Genomic DNA, 14,837 nt, shown 5'->3' on the forward strand with positions numbered 1-14,837 from the left:
AATAAAGTAAGCTAATTAAAGCTAGTGGGTTCATACCCCAAATATGAATTTAATATTCCTTTATTAATTTTTTTTAAAAAAATAATGTTATGAATAATTTTAATTACTATTTTAATTGCAATTTCATCCAATTCATGATTTGTATTTTGAGTAGCAATAGAAATAAATTTAATAAGATTTATTCCAATTATAAACAATAATTCAATTAAAAATTGTTATTCAATAGTAGTTTACTTTATTATTCAATCCTTTTCATCTTCATTATTTTTTTTATCAAGTTTTCAATATTTTTTAAATTCTTCCTTAATTTTCTTAATTTTTATTAACATAGCTATTCTAATTAAACTAGCTATAATTCCTTTTCATTTTTGAATTATAATAATTGCGAACTCATTAAGTCCTAATGCATTATTTGTGTTATTATCCTTTCAAAAAATCTTACCTTTATTTATTATTTCAAAAAATTTCTTCTCTCCAATAATCTTTATTGTTATCATATCCACTTTAATTAGTTCAATTACAGCATTAAATTTAAAGCAAATTAATAAATTATTAATTTTATCTTCAATTTCCCATCAAGGGTGGATATTATGTTTAATTTTTAAAAAAATTAATTTTTGAGTTTCTTACTTAATTATTTATTCAATAATTATTTACTCAATTATTTATACATTTACTAAACACAAATTAAAATTTTTAGAAAGTAATATTTTAGCTAAAATAAATATAAATGAAAAATTATCTCTTATTAGTAATTTTATATCTTTAGGAGGTATACCCCCTTTTATAGGATTTTTTATTAAAATTATAGCTATTTATATATTAATAAAATCTAACTTCCCTTTAATTGTATTACTTATTATATCTTCATTAATTAACCTTTTTTTTTACTTAAAAATTCTTACACCTTCATTTTTCTTTTATATTAAATCCTTAAAAAATTCAAAAATTAATTTTAACAGAAAAATAATTTTTATTAATATGAATTATGTAATACTAATCTATTTAATCAATTTTAACCTTTACTAAGATTTTAAGTTAAACAAACTAGTTACCTTCAAAGTAAAAATTATTTATAATAAATCTTAATTTAGTAAAAGAAAGAAAAATCATTAATAAATTTACAATTTATCGCCTATAATCAGCCATTTTACCGCGATGAATATATTCAACAAATCATAAAGACATTGGTACTATATACTTAATTTTCGGCAGTTGAGCAGGAGTCACAGGAATAAGAATAAGAATTTTAATTCGAATAGAATTAAGCCAACCAGGAACTTTAATTGGAAATGATCAAATTTATAACGTAATTGTAACTGCTCATGCATTTATTATAATTTTTTTCATAGTTATGCCTATCATAATTGGTGGGTTTGGAAACTGACTTGTACCAATTATATTAGGAGCCCCAGATATAGCATTTCCACGAATAAATAATATAAGATTTTGACTTTTACCCCCTTCATTATTTTTACTTATAAATTCTTCATTAATTGAATCAGGAGCAGGAACAGGTTGAACTGTTTATCCCCCTTTATCATCAAATTTGTCTCACTATGGACCTTCGGTTGATTTAGCTATTTTTAGCCTTCATCTAGCAGGTGCATCCTCTATTTTAGGAGCAATTAATTTTATTACCACAATTATTAATATACGATCAATTGGTTTAACTCTTGAACGAATACCTTTATTTGTTTGATCAGTTTTAATTACAGCAATTTTACTTCTTCTTTCTCTCCCTGTTTTAGCAGGAGCTATTACAATATTATTAACAGATCGAAACTTTAATACCTCCTTTTTTGATCCTTCAGGTGGTGGAGATCCCATTTTGTATCAACATCTATTTTGATTTTTTGGTCATCCTGAAGTTTATATTTTAATTCTACCTGGCTTTGGAATAATTTCTCAAATTATTTGTTTTTCAACAGGAAAAAAAGAACCTTTTGGTAATTTAGGAATAATTTATGCAATAGCAGCAATTGGATTATTAGGATTTATTGTATGGGCACATCATATATTTACTGTAGGTATAGATGTTGATACTCGAGCTTACTTTACATCAGCAACTATAATTATTGCCGTACCTACCGGTATTAAAATTTTTAGTTGATTAGCAACTTTACATGGTTCTAATATTAAATACAACCCTCCAATTTTATGGGCTTTAGGATTTATTTTTTTATTTACAATTGGAGGATTAACAGGAATTATACTAGCAAATTCATCAATTGATATTATTCTACATGACACTTACTATGTAGTTGCTCATTTTCATTATGTTTTATCAATAGGAGCAGTTTTTGCAATTATAGGTGCAATTGCTCACTGATTTCCAATATTTTTTGGGTTAAACTTAAATTCTTTATTAATAAAATCACAATTTTTTATTACATTTATTGGAGTAAATTTAACATTTTTCCCTCAACATTTTTTAGGACTTGCAGGTATGCCTCGACGATATTCCGATTACCCGGACTTTTTTTCAAAATGAAACTTTATTTCGTCCTTAGGATCCTTAATTTCTTTAGCTGGAGTAATATTAATAATTATTATTATTTGAATAAGACTTTTAAATAAAAAATTAATTAATTTTAGTAAAAATTCAAATTCTTCCATTGAATGAATATTAAATTTTCCTCCTTCTGAACACTCATTTAATCAAAATAATATCATTTTAAAGTAAACACATGATAACTTGATCTCAATTATTATTTTCAGATATAAATTCTCCAATTATAGAACAAATAGTATTTTTTCATGATCATTCAATAATAATTATTATAATAATTACTATTATTACAATTTATATAATTATAAACATTATATATAATAAATTTACGAGTCGTTCATTAATAGAAGGTCAAGAAATTGAAATTATTTGAACAATTATTCCAGCAGTCACATTAATTTTTATTGCAATTCCTTCTCTTCACCTATTATATTTAACTGACGAAATATTTAATTCTCAATTATCTATTAAAGTTTTAGGGCATCAATGATATTGATCTTATGAGTACTCAGATTTTAATAAAGAATTTGACTCCTTTATACTTTCAGAAACAGACATAAAAAAAAGATCCTTTCGACTTTTAGAAACAGACAACAATTTAATTATTCCTATAAATACAAATATTAAATTTCTAATTTCATCTACGGATGTAATTCATTCATGAACAGTTCCATCATTAGGTCTAAAAATAGATGCTGTCCCAGGACGATTAAATCAATGTTTTTCATCTTCTAATCGTCCTGGTATTTATTTTGGTCAATGCTCTGAAATTTGTGGGGCAAATCATAGATTTATACCAATTTCTTTAGAAATTACTTCAATAAAAAATTTTATACATTTTATCAAAATATCATTGAATGGCTGAATTTTAAGCAATGGTCTCTTAAACCAATTTATAGTTTTTATGACTTTCAATGAAAAAACTAGTTAAAATATAACAAAAGAATGTCATTCTTTAATTACTTAGGTGTTTTTTAATTCCTCAAATTTTCCCCATAAATTGAATCTTAATTTCAACTATTATAATAATTATAATTATTATTTTCATATCCCACTTATATTTCATTTCATTTAATAATTTAAATAAAATAAATAAGAAAAGTGAAAAACAAACAATTTTAATAATATTTAAATGATAAATAATTTATTTCTAATTTTTGACCCATCAACATCAATCAACTTTAGAAATAATTGATGTTCATTAATTTTATGAATTTTAATTATTCCTTATTTTTATTGAATCTCTCCTTCTTTATTTTCAATTTCCTGAAAAAAACTGCTGAAAAATTTTTTTCAGGAAATTGAAAATAATTTAAAACCTCATAAAACAAAAAATTGTTTAATTATTTCTGCCCTTTTTATTTTTATTCTTTGTAGAAATATTTGTGGACTTTTCCCCTATGTATTTACATCATCTAGCCATTTGATTTTTACTATATTTTTAGCTTTTCCTTTATGAATTAGTCTTATTATTTTTTTAATTTTAAATAAAATTAATATAATAATAGCACATTTTGTTCCTTTAGGCTCTCCTATTTTTTTAAGTTTCTTTATAGTTATTATTGAGACTGTAAGAAATCTAATTCGACCTATTACTTTATCTGTTCGATTAATAGCAAATATAATTAGAGGCCATTTGCTTATTCATCTCCTTTCTTCAATTTCAATATTTGGAGAAGTTTATTTATTTTTGTCATTACCTTTTATAATGATTTTGTTATTATTAGAATCTGCTGTTGCATTTATTCAAAGATTTGTTTTCGTTATTTTAATTTCATTATATATTAATGAAACATAATAATTTATAATTAAACTTATGATATTTCATCCTTTCCATTTAGTAGAAAAAAGGCCATGACCTTTTTCAAGATCTATTGCAGCTCTTGCTCTAACATTAGGTTTCATTAGGTATTTTCATAATTTAGATTTTTATTTACTTATAATAGCTTATATTATAATTATTACATCAGCTTTTCAATGATGACGTGATATTTCTCGAGAAGCATCATTTCAAGGATTTCATACAAAATGGGTATTAAAAGGTCTAAAATTAGGTATAATTCTATTTATTTTATCTGAAATTTTTTTCTTTATTTCATTTTTTTGATCTTTTTTTCATAGAAGCCTTTCTCCAAATATTGAAATTGGAGGATTATGACCCCCTAAAAATATTTATCCATTTAACCCTTTTGAGATTCCTTTATTAAACTCTACTATTTTAATTTCATCAGGTATTACTGTAACATGAAGTCATCATGCTATTATAAATAAAAATTTTATTTCCGCTTTAACTTCATTAAAAATTACAATTTCATTAGGAATTTTATTTACTATATTTCAGATTTTTGAATATTTTCAAGCACCATTTTCTATCAGAGATAGAATTTTTGGATCAACATTTTTTATAACTACTGGATTTCATGGGTTTCATGTATTAATTGGTTCTATTTTTTTAATTGTCTCTTATTATCGAGTTAAAAATCAGTTAATTTCATCTAATCATTTCTTTGGCTTTGAAGCATCAGCATGATATTGACATTTTGTAGATGTTGTGTGATTATTTTTATTTACATTTATGTATTGATGAGTTTATTATTTAATTAGTATAAGAAGTACATTTAATTTCCAATTAAAAAGTTTTATTTAAAAATTAAATAATTTTTTTTATTCTACTTATTTTTACTATTTCACTTTTTCTAATAATCTTTTATTGTTTAATTAACTTTAATTATAATTGAAGAAAGGAAAAGAATTCTCCATTCGAATGTGGATTTGATCCATTTTCTTTATCTCGTGTTCCATTTTCATTAAAATTTTTTTTAATTGGTATTATTTTTTTAGTTTTTGATGTAGAAATTGTAGTAATTTTACCTTTTCCCTTATTAAGAATAAATAAAAATTTTGTTTTCTTTATTTCATTTTTTTTAATTAATTTATTAATTTTGTTGGGGTTACTTTATGAATATAAATTTAGGATAATTGATTGGATTAAATAAAATAAATTAAATTCACATTTTATTAATTAGAAAAGTATTTAAATAAATAAAGTCTAAATTGCAATTAGAAATTGAAGTATATCCTTTTCTGTTTAAAATAAAGCGATACTTAATTGCATTCAGTTTCGACCTGAATTTAGAAAAAATTCTATTTTTTAATAGAAGCCAAAATTTGAGGCAATTCACTGTTAATGAGTTTATTGATATAATTATCCTATTAAATTTTAAGATTAATGTAATTAGGCTTCTAACCTAAAATTAATGATTTATTCATTTAATCTTTATTTAAATAGTGTAATTATAACACTTAACATTTTCATTGTTACAATCTTTTTAGTTTAAATTTTATAATTCCAAAAAATGATGCAAATAAAGTTGGTGAAGGTTATTAAAAGAGAAAATGTTATAAATATGTAAATAATTCTTTGAGGTAAAATAATTTTTCAGGCCAATATTATTAACTGGTCATAACGTATTCGAACGTAAGTTCTTCGAATTAATACAAACACTCCTATTAATAAAATTACAAATACCTCTATTATTTGTATTTGACCTAAAAATAAATAAGCAGAAAAATATCTAATAATCATAATTCTTCCATACTCAGATATAAAAATAATTGCAAATAATCATGAGCCATATTCAATATTAAAACCAGATACTAACTCTGATTCTCCTTCTGCTAAATCAAAAGGAACTCGATTTGTTTCTGCTAAAACAGTAAAAATTCATAAAATAAAAATAAAAGAAAACCTTAAAATTAATGGGTATTTTCATTGAATTATAATAAAATTTTTTATATTAAATCTTTCAGAAATTAATGAAATTCTAATTAAAATTAAGGATAATCTTACTTCATATGAAATTACTTGAGCAAATCCTCGATATGACCCAATAAGAGAATATTTTGAATTTGAAGCTCAACCTCTAAATAAAATTGTATATCTTCTTAATCTAGAGATGCAAATTAAAAAAATAACTCTTAAATTTATATTTATGGAATTATTAACATAATAAAAAATTATTCATATTATTAATATTAAAGAAATTATTAATAAAGGAGAGACAATTTGAATACCAATGTTTATGTAAAATATAAAATTTATTTCTTTTCTAAAAAGTTTTAAAGCATCACTAAAAGGTTGAAATAAACCTTGAATTCCAGCTTTATTAGGTCCTTTTCGAATGTGACAGTATCCTAAAATTTTACGTTCTATTAAGGTAAAAAATGCAATTCTAAGCAAAACTATAACAACAAGAATTAAATAATAAATAAAATTTAAAATTATTAAAGGAAATTAATTCTTATAGGAAGCTTAAATTCCTAGCATAAATTCTGCCACTTTAATAATTCCAAAAAATGATGCAAATAAAGTTGTTTTCATTAATATAATTAAATTTTGGAATTCCTTTCGTACTAGCCAAAAATTTATTTTAATTAAGATAGAAACCAACCTGATTCTCATCGGTCTAAACTCAGATCATGTAGGACTTTAAAAGTTGAACAAACTTCTTTTTTTAACATCTTCATTAAAAAAGTATCCTAATCCAACATCGAGGTCGCAAACTATTTTGTCTATAGGTTCTATCAAAAATTATTACGCTGTTATCCCTAGAGTATTTTTCTCAAATAATCATTAATAATGGGTCATTTTATTATATAAAAAGTTTATAATATTTTCTAGTTGCCCCAACTAAAAATAATTAATTTCTTATAAGAAATTAATTATTTTAAAATTCTTAGGGTCTTCTTGTCCTTAATTTTAATAATTGTTTCTTCACAAATTAAAATAATTTTAATTTTTAAGTTTTAAATAGTTATTCCCTGTAATTCCATTCTCTTAGCATTCAATTAAAATCTTATTACAATACCTTTGTATAGTCAAAATACTACAGCAATTTAAAATAATTCATTGAGCAGGATTTATATTCAATAAAGTTAATAATTCTGAATAAGTTGTTTTTATTAAACAGTCAGAGAAAAAGTTTTTGCCGAATTATTTAAACTTATTTTAATGTATAATATTTTTTATTTTAAATATTTTTTCCTAAATTCTAAATAATTTTACTAATATTTTCATATTTCAAAATAAATATAATTTTTTATTTTATATTTAAAATAAATTATTTTTTAAATTATCATATAAACTTACTTATAACAATATAAAGAACAATTATATTTCTTATATTTTAATTTAGTTTTTTAATTTTTAAAAAAAAATTAATCTTTAGCTTATCCCTAAGATTCTTACCTATGAAATTAATAATAAAAAATTATTCATAGGTTAATATTTAATTTTTTTTTTAAACTAGATATCTTAAATTATTACAAGCATTTCACAACTAAAATAAACTTAAAATTTATAATGAAATATAAATTTAGTATTTATTTTAGATCAATTTATTTCGAGAAAATTAAAAATTTAATTTTTATTAAAAATCCCTTATGCAAAAGGTACATTAAATTTACTTTTAATTTTTTTAAAAAATTCCTTTGCAGTTTTATTTTTACTAATTTCATTTTTATTAATTCAATTAAATTTTAAAAAATTTCTTTTTCATTAAAAAAAATGGTAAATTAATACAAATTTTCATTGTAAGTGAAACATCTGATGATTTCATTTTTTTTTAAAACACTTTCCAGTATTTTAACTTTGTTACGACTTATCTTAAAAAGAGTGACGGGCGATATGTACATATCTTAGAGCTAAATTCAAATTAACATACTATTTCAATTTTACTTTCAAATCCGAAATAATTTTTCATTTTTTTTTCTAAAAAGAACTGTAATTCACTTCATTCTTTAATTTTTACTGCACCTTGACTTAATTTATTATATAAATTATGTTCTAATAATAATTGTATATTATTATTTTAATAGTGGTATACAAATTGATTTTACTAATTAAAGTAAGATTTAGGTGTTTTATCCATTACAGAGCAAATTCCTCTGAAAAGCTTAAGATACCGCCATAATTTTTTGCTTTTATAATTAATATTTACTTACAATGTTTAGCTTCATAATAATAGGGTATCTAATCCTAGTTTAAAATCGAAATTCCAATTTTATCTAATTAAAAATTAAAATTAAATTTCACCTTTAATTTTAATAACATTTTATATAATTTTTTTTTTAAATTAAATTAAAAGGGGAAAAATTCTATTTGTTTAACCGCTGCTGCTGGCACAAATTTAGCTAGAATTTATTTCTAACTCTCAATAATTTTTAATTATTAAATAAATTAAATTTTCTATTTAGATTTTTTAAATATTATATAAAAAAGTTAGGAAAATTTCCCAGTAACCAAATCAAATTTAACAAAAAAATCTGTTAAAATTTGACTTAATATCTATATTTAATTACAAAACGTTTCAAACTCGTGTCTATCGGTCATCTGGATATATAAAAGGAAACGTATGCCAGACTTTACACGGCAAATGTCCCACTATTTTATAATCGGTCCTATATTTGAGCAAAATGTTTCCATTTCTCCTTTTTTCTCCGAATTTATACTTTAGTAGATGTGAACATGACTTAGTATGACCCTTAGTTACTCTTCTATGGGTCAATAGATGAGACAGCCGCTCGTCGCCCCTTATTTTAAATAGATGATATAATACTACGGCGTAGTAAAATGCCTGATTAAAGGGCTATCTTGATAGGATAAAATATGTATAATTTATACTTTTACTAATTGTTTTAACTTTAATAAAATTAATTATTTCCTAAAAATTCAAAATTTTTTGTGCATTACACCTAAAGTTATTTGCATCATTTTTTGGAATAATTATTTTCAAAAAAAATATTTTTACATTTTCAACGTAACGTTTTAATTTAAACTATGAAAATATTAAATATTTAAATAATAAATATAATCATTAGAATTATAATTAAAATAATTTTAGCGAAACTTTTGGCCTGTGTAAACAATGATAGTTTAATATTTTTAACTAATGAATTACCTAGTCCGGAAGGACCTAAGGATTCAATTCATGTTCAATCAAAAAGGCTTAATTTTAATAAAAAATTATTATTAATAAGGAAAACTATACTTGTTAATTTTGATAAAAATCACATTGTTTGGAAAAATTCAAAATTCTTAAAATTAAAATAATTTCTGAATTTTATAAAAATTATATAAAATAACATAATTATAATAAATATAAAAATTCCTAAAATTTTTTGAAAACTTGTAATAAAAATTAAAGAGAAATTTGGAATTAATAATCAAAAAAATAAATTACCAATAAATAGTAATATTAAAGTTAAAACAAAAATAGGTAAGGCTATTACTATACTAAAACTTAAGTTAATTATTCTTCTAGAATATACTCTTTTTAAAAATATGATATAAATTATTCGTATATTATATAAAAAAGTAAAAATAATTCCTATAATAAATATTAGTAAATTAATTAAATTAGTATTTTTAAAAAAAAAAAATTCTAAAATTAAATCTTTAGAATAAAATCCTCCAATAAAAGGAATCCCTATAAGAGAATATCTTGAAATTAATATACATCTCATAATTAAAGGTCTATAAGAAAAAAAATCAGATAATATTCGAATATCCTGTTTCCCTATTATATTATGAATAATATATCCTGCCCCAAGAAATAATATTGATTTAAAAATTGCATGAATAATTAAATGCAGAAAAGCCAAATTAGTTAAATTAAAAGATAAAATTACTATTATTATTGACAATTGTCTTAAAGTAGAAAATGCAATAATTTTTTTTAAATCATTTTCATTAAAAGCATTAATCCCAGCTATTAATATAGTTAATAAAGAAATTTTTAATAAAAAATCTCTTAAAATTATAATTTCAAATATAAATTCAAATCGAATTAATAAGTATACTCCAGCCGTTACTAAAGTTGAAGAATGGACTAAAGAAGAGACAGGGGTAGGAGCTGCTATCGCAGCCGGAAGTCAAGCAGAAAAAGGAATTTGGGCTCTTTTTGTCATTCCAGCAATAATAATAAATATACCACACAAAAATTCAACTTTATTTACTCTTAGTAAGTCAAAAGAGCCAAAATTTATTATAAAAATTACTATTATAATTATTATTACATCTCCAAATCGATTACTAATAATAGTTATTATTCCTGAATTATAAGAATTAGTTCTTTGGTAAAAAATTACTAGTAAATATGAGACTAAACCCAACCCATCTCAACCTAAAATTAATATAAAAGCATTAGGTATTATAATTAATAAAATCATTGATAATACAAATGCTAATACTATTCAACAAAAAGAAATTTTATTTTTTTCTCTTATTATATAACTGTGGCTGTATAATAATACTATTCTTGAAATAAATAAAACTACACAAGAAAATAACGAACTTATTCAATCTATAATAAAATATAATTTATAATCTAGGTTCAAAATCGATGTAATTATATATTCTAAAATTACAAAATTATTATAATAAAATATAAATAAGTATATAAACATATTAAATAATCTAAAAGATATTAATATAAAAGCTCATTTAATAAAAATTGTTTAATGAATTATCTCTTCTATAAATCCACAATTTATTATTTTAAAAAATTAAACTAATTAAACTAAATTCATTTTATAAAAAAATCAATTTTTATAAACCAAAAAATTATTGGTAATAAATGTATTATTAATAAAAAATACTCACGTTCAGTAATATTAATACTTCTAAATAGGATTCACCCTGAACCATGATTAATATAACTATATATATAAATTGAATAACAAGCTCTTAAAAAAATTAGTATTATAATAGGAATTATCAGAATTATTCTAAATTTTATTAAACTTACGCTTAAAAATAATTCACCAAATAGATTCATTGTTATTGGAGCTGATATATTAATTACACTAAATAAAAACCATCATAAAGACAAATTAGGAAAAATATTAATTATTCCTTTAATTAATAAAATATTACGCGTAAAAAATCGTTCGTAAAGTATATTTGCTAAACAAAAAAGGCCAGAACTACAAAGTCCATGTCCAATTATAATTATTAATATTCCATATGACCCATAAGAAAAAAGAGTAAGACATCCGGCTAATGAAATTCCTATATGAGATACAGAAGAATAAGCAATTAAAGCTTTAATATCTACTTGGTATATACAAGTAATTCTAATTATAACAGAACCTCAAATTGAAATAGCAATAAAAATTAATGATATTAATTTTAAATCTAAAAAAAAAAATCTTTTAAATCGATAAAGACCATAAAATCCTAATTTTAATAAAATACCAGCTAATATTATTGAACCAGAGATCGGAGCTTCAACATGAGCTTTAGGTAATCATAAATGAAATAAAAATATTGGAATTTTTACCAGAAAACCTAATATTATAAATAAATACAAAAAACCTATTTTATTAAAAACTCATTCATTAAAATGAATTCTTAATGAAGTTTTATAATAAATTATTAAAATTAATAAGGGTAATGACCCAAAAATTGTATATATTAACATATAAAACCCAGCCTGAATTCGCTCAGGTTGTCCCCCTCATTTAAAAATTATTATAATAATAGGGAATAATACAGATTCAAATAATAAATAAAATATTAATAAATTACTAGAAGAAAAACAAAAAATTAATATATTTATTATTAATAATACATAAAATAAAAAATATTTATTTTTGTATGTTTCATAAAGTGACCTAGCAATTAATATTAAAAAAGTAATTCAAATGGTTAAAATTATTATATTAAATCTAAGTAAATCCAAATATATATATTTAGTAATAATAACTCCATCATTTACTAAACCTAAAGTTAAAGAAAATAAAGATAATATTAATAAATAAATAACAATTTGATATACATTTAAATTAAAAATTAAACATAAAATTAAAATTCTTATTAATAAAATTTTTAACATTTAATTAATCTTATTGATTTAACTATTTCATTTCCAAAAAAAAAACTTATTAATACTAATAAGCTTATACCTAAACCAGCTTCACAGACAATACTTACTAAAAAAACAAAAATTCTTAAAACGTTAAAAAAAGAAAAATAAATACATATTATCAACAATAATGATATATATATATATTCAATTCTTAATAAGATTATCATTATATAAAAACGATTTAAGAAAAAAGACACAAAACCAATTATATATAAAATTATAATTGAAATTATCATAAGTTGAAATAATTTATATAAAATATTGATTTTGTAAATCAAAATAGAAATTTTCTTTCAATTTTCAGAAAAGATTCTATCTCAATAAATCTCCAAAATTTACATACTTAATATTTATATATTATTTTCTGATAATTAAAATAATTATTTTTTTAAGAATCTTATTCATATTAATATCTCACCCTATTTTAATATTAATTTCATTAATTTTATTAACATTATTTTTATCTATGACATTTTATTTATACTTTCAACTTTCATTAATTTCTCTTCTTATAATTTTAATAATTTTGGGAGGAATACTTATTATCTTTATATATATAATTAGTTTATGCCCTAATCAAAAAATAAGAATTAATAATAAATTAATTTTAATCTCAATTTTATTAATAATTCCCATTTCAATTCCCTTAATTAAAATAAACTTAGAAATTATTCAAATTAATAAAATTTACAATATATTTTTTACTAATATGTTAATTTTAATAATAATTTTTTTAATTGTCTCTTTAATAGTAATTTCAAAAAACTTAAATTGAATTAATTGTCCAATTAAAAAATTTGTTTAATTAAATAACTAATGATAATATTAAAATTAATTAACCCAATTAAAAATCTTCCAACGCCTTCTAATATTTCTTATATATGAAATTTTGGCTCTTTACTAGGTTTATGTCTTATAATACAAATTTTTACAGGTTTATTTTTAGCTATAAATTTCTCTAGAGATATTACTACTGCATTTTCCATAATTTCTCATATCCAACGAGATGTGAATAATGGATGATTAATTCGTTCTATTCATGCAAATGGAGCTTCATTATTTTTTATCTTTCTTTATATTCATGTAGGACGAGGAATTTATTATTCCTCCTTTTATTTTGTTAAAGTATGATTTTCAGGCCTAATTATTATTTTTATTTTAATAGCAACTGCTTTTTTAGGTTATATTTTACCTTGAGGACAAATATCATTTTGAGGTGCAACTGTAATTACAAACCTAATTTCAGCCATTCCTTATATTGGTAATTTAATAACCTATTGAATTTGAGGGGGCTTTTCAGTAGATAACAACACCTTAATTCGATTCTTTTCTCTTCATTTTATTCTTCCATTTATTTTACTTATAATAATATTAGTTCATATTTTATTACTTCATGAAAAAGGATCCAGAAATCCTTTAGGTTTATCTATAAATATTGATAAAATTCCATTTCATCCTTATTTTACTATTAAGGATATTATAGGAGTCGTTATTATCATAATAATATTTTCTATTATTGTTATTATTTATCCTTATAGTCTTATAGATGCAGAAAATTTTAATATTGCTAATCCAATAATCACCCCTCCTCATATTCAACCTGAATGATATTTTTTATTTGCTTATGCTATTTTGCGATCAATTCCTAATAAATTAGGGGGAGTGGTTGCTTTAATAATATCAATTGTTATTATTATTTCTTTATCTTTTTCAATAAATAAAAAATTATCATCCTCATTTTATAACAAAATTAATAAAATTTTATTTTGAAGTTTAGTAAATTGTTTCCTAATATTAACATATTTAGGGGCAATACCAATTGAATTCCCCTATGACATAATAAGAAAAATTTATACAACATTATATTTTTTAATGTTCATTTTACTACCTTTATCATAGACTTTTTAACTATAATTAAGTATATATTTTGAAAATATAAAAAAGAATTTTCTTTCTAAAAGTCTTATCTCAACTGATTTTTAATCATAAATAAATTCTAAATTTATCGCATATTTTCTGCCAAGCTGAATTAAATAAATTATTATTTATAATATTATTAAACTTACAAAACGTTTCAAACTCGTGTCTATCGGTCATCTGGATATATAAAAGGAAACGTATGCCAGACTTTACACGGCAAATGTCCCACTATTTTATAATCGGTCCTATATTTGAGCAAAATGTTTCCATTTCTCCTTTTTTCTCCGAATTTATACTTTAGTAGATGTGAACATGACTTAGTATGACCCTTAGTTACTCTTCTATGGGTCAATAGATGAGACAGCCGCTCGTCGCCCCTTATTTTAAATAGATGATATAATATATTGCATATACTTAATCTTAATAAAAATTAAACTGCAAATTTAATTTAGATTATCTAAATCTAAGATTTATTT

The 14,837-nt window shown here is 21.4% G+C and overlaps 13 protein-coding genes and 24 non-coding genes across 37 annotated transcripts, besides 2 other annotated features; 23 read left to right on the forward strand and 14 right to left on the reverse strand. All coding sequences in view use genetic code 5, as the record gives it.

Annotated features, from left to right (window-relative positions):
* trnM lies at nt 1–66 on the forward strand. The gene has a single exon. It is a non-coding gene; the product is annotated as a tRNA-Met (tRNA).
* On the forward strand, nt 67–1,029 carry ND2 (NADH dehydrogenase subunit 2). Its single transcript has one exon. It carries the CDS (start codon nt 67–69, stop codon nt 1,027–1,029), a length of 963 nt encoding a protein of 320 aa, YP_010286579.1.
* On the forward strand, nt 1,028–1,088 carry trnW. Its single transcript has one exon. It is a non-coding gene; the product is annotated as a tRNA-Trp (tRNA).
* A 3-nt stretch (nt 1,089–1,091) lies between these two features.
* Nucleotides 1,092–1,155, reverse strand: trnY. Its single transcript has one exon. It is a non-coding gene; the product is annotated as a tRNA-Tyr (tRNA).
* Nucleotides 1,148–2,686, forward strand: COX1 (cytochrome c oxidase subunit I). The gene has a single exon. It carries the CDS (start codon nt 1,148–1,150, stop codon nt 2,684–2,686), a length of 1,539 nt encoding a protein of 512 aa, YP_010286580.1.
* Nucleotides 2,687–2,690: 4 nt separating this feature from the next.
* On the forward strand, nt 2,691–3,363 carry COX2 (cytochrome c oxidase subunit II). Its single transcript has one exon. A coding segment is annotated over exon 1 (673 nt).
* On the forward strand, nt 3,364–3,430 carry trnK. Its single transcript has one exon. It is a non-coding gene; the product is annotated as a tRNA-Lys (tRNA).
* trnD lies at nt 3,430–3,489 on the forward strand. Its single transcript has one exon. It is a non-coding gene; the product is annotated as a tRNA-Asp (tRNA).
* Nucleotides 3,490–3,651, forward strand: ATP8 (ATP synthase F0 subunit 8). Its single transcript has one exon. It carries the CDS (start codon nt 3,490–3,492, stop codon nt 3,649–3,651), a length of 162 nt encoding a protein of 53 aa, YP_010286582.1.
* On the forward strand, nt 3,645–4,310 carry ATP6 (ATP synthase F0 subunit 6). Its single transcript has one exon. The coding sequence runs from the start codon at nt 3,645–3,647 to the stop codon at nt 4,308–4,310; it is 666 nt and encodes a 221-aa protein (YP_010286583.1).
* Nucleotides 4,311–4,328: 18 nt separating this feature from the next.
* On the forward strand, nt 4,329–5,106 carry COX3 (cytochrome c oxidase subunit III). Its single transcript has one exon. A coding segment is annotated over exon 1 (778 nt).
* On the forward strand, nt 5,107–5,169 carry trnG. Its single transcript has one exon. It is a non-coding gene; the product is annotated as a tRNA-Gly (tRNA).
* On the forward strand, nt 5,170–5,508 carry ND3 (NADH dehydrogenase subunit 3). Its single transcript has one exon. It carries the CDS (start codon nt 5,170–5,172, stop codon nt 5,506–5,508), a length of 339 nt encoding a protein of 112 aa, YP_010286585.1.
* Nucleotides 5,509–5,536: 28 nt separating this feature from the next.
* trnA lies at nt 5,537–5,599 on the forward strand. The gene has a single exon. It is a non-coding gene; the product is annotated as a tRNA-Ala (tRNA).
* A 4-nt stretch (nt 5,600–5,603) lies between these two features.
* trnR lies at nt 5,604–5,663 on the forward strand. The gene has a single exon. It is a non-coding gene; the product is annotated as a tRNA-Arg (tRNA).
* Nucleotides 5,664–5,730, forward strand: trnN. The gene has a single exon. It is a non-coding gene; the product is annotated as a tRNA-Asn (tRNA).
* A 4-nt stretch (nt 5,731–5,734) lies between these two features.
* trnS1 lies at nt 5,735–5,791 on the forward strand. The gene has a single exon. It is a non-coding gene; the product is annotated as a tRNA-Ser (tRNA).
* trnE lies at nt 5,792–5,853 on the forward strand. Its single transcript has one exon. It is a non-coding gene; the product is annotated as a tRNA-Glu (tRNA).
* On the reverse strand, nt 5,847–6,794 carry ND1 (NADH dehydrogenase subunit 1). Its single transcript has one exon. The coding sequence runs from the start codon at nt 6,792–6,794 to the stop codon at nt 5,847–5,849; it is 948 nt and encodes a 315-aa protein (YP_010286586.1).
* Nucleotides 6,795–6,857, reverse strand: trnL2. The gene has a single exon. It is a non-coding gene; the product is annotated as a tRNA-Leu (tRNA).
* rrs lies at nt 6,858–8,075 on the reverse strand. The gene has a single exon. It is a non-coding gene; the product is annotated as a 16S ribosomal RNA (ribosomal RNA).
* trnV lies at nt 8,074–8,134 on the reverse strand. The gene has a single exon. It is a non-coding gene; the product is annotated as a tRNA-Val (tRNA).
* A 4-nt stretch (nt 8,135–8,138) lies between these two features.
* On the reverse strand, nt 8,139–8,825 carry rns. Its single transcript has one exon. It is a non-coding gene; the product is annotated as a 12S ribosomal RNA (ribosomal RNA).
* Nucleotides 8,826–9,137: a sequence feature (control region 1).
* Nucleotides 9,138–9,202, forward strand: trnI. Its single transcript has one exon. It is a non-coding gene; the product is annotated as a tRNA-Ile (tRNA).
* Nucleotides 9,203–9,208: 6 nt separating this feature from the next.
* On the reverse strand, nt 9,209–9,274 carry trnQ. The gene has a single exon. It is a non-coding gene; the product is annotated as a tRNA-Gln (tRNA).
* A 23-nt stretch (nt 9,275–9,297) lies between these two features.
* Nucleotides 9,298–9,358, reverse strand: trnF. Its single transcript has one exon. It is a non-coding gene; the product is annotated as a tRNA-Phe (tRNA).
* Nucleotides 9,359–9,367: 9 nt separating this feature from the next.
* Nucleotides 9,368–11,026, reverse strand: ND5 (NADH dehydrogenase subunit 5). The gene has a single exon. It carries the CDS (start codon nt 11,024–11,026, stop codon nt 9,368–9,370), a length of 1,659 nt encoding a protein of 552 aa, YP_010286587.1.
* On the reverse strand, nt 11,027–11,092 carry trnH. Its single transcript has one exon. It is a non-coding gene; the product is annotated as a tRNA-His (tRNA).
* ND4 (NADH dehydrogenase subunit 4) lies at nt 11,092–12,408 on the reverse strand. The gene has a single exon. The coding sequence runs from the start codon at nt 12,406–12,408 to the stop codon at nt 11,092–11,094; it is 1,317 nt and encodes a 438-aa protein (YP_010286588.1).
* On the reverse strand, nt 12,402–12,677 carry ND4L (NADH dehydrogenase subunit 4L). Its single transcript has one exon. It carries the CDS (start codon nt 12,675–12,677, stop codon nt 12,402–12,404), a length of 276 nt encoding a protein of 91 aa, YP_010286589.1.
* A 2-nt stretch (nt 12,678–12,679) lies between these two features.
* trnT lies at nt 12,680–12,740 on the forward strand. Its single transcript has one exon. It is a non-coding gene; the product is annotated as a tRNA-Thr (tRNA).
* Nucleotide 12,741: 1 nt separating this feature from the next.
* Nucleotides 12,742–12,808, reverse strand: trnP. Its single transcript has one exon. It is a non-coding gene; the product is annotated as a tRNA-Pro (tRNA).
* Nucleotides 12,809–13,246, forward strand: ND6 (NADH dehydrogenase subunit 6). Its single transcript has one exon. The coding sequence runs from the start codon at nt 12,809–12,811 to the stop codon at nt 13,244–13,246; it is 438 nt and encodes a 145-aa protein (YP_010286590.1).
* An 11-nt stretch (nt 13,247–13,257) lies between these two features.
* Nucleotides 13,258–14,340, forward strand: CYTB (cytochrome b). The gene has a single exon. The coding sequence runs from the start codon at nt 13,258–13,260 to the stop codon at nt 14,338–14,340; it is 1,083 nt and encodes a 360-aa protein (YP_010286591.1).
* trnS2 lies at nt 14,340–14,405 on the forward strand. The gene has a single exon. It is a non-coding gene; the product is annotated as a tRNA-Ser (tRNA).
* Nucleotides 14,406–14,407: 2 nt separating this feature from the next.
* trnL1 lies at nt 14,408–14,470 on the reverse strand. The gene has a single exon. It is a non-coding gene; the product is annotated as a tRNA-Leu (tRNA).
* Nucleotides 14,471–14,777: a sequence feature (control region 2).
* Nucleotides 14,778–14,833, forward strand: trnC. The gene has a single exon. It is a non-coding gene; the product is annotated as a tRNA-Cys (tRNA).
* The last annotated feature ends 4 nt before the right edge of the window (nt 14,834–14,837 follow it).

Source organism: Dermacentor variabilis, mitochondrion, assembly GCF_050947875.1.
Source record: "Dermacentor variabilis isolate DvarGA_F28HSL1 mitochondrion, complete genome".
Lineage (NCBI taxonomy): Eukaryota > Metazoa > Arthropoda > Arachnida > Ixodida > Ixodidae > Dermacentor > Dermacentor variabilis.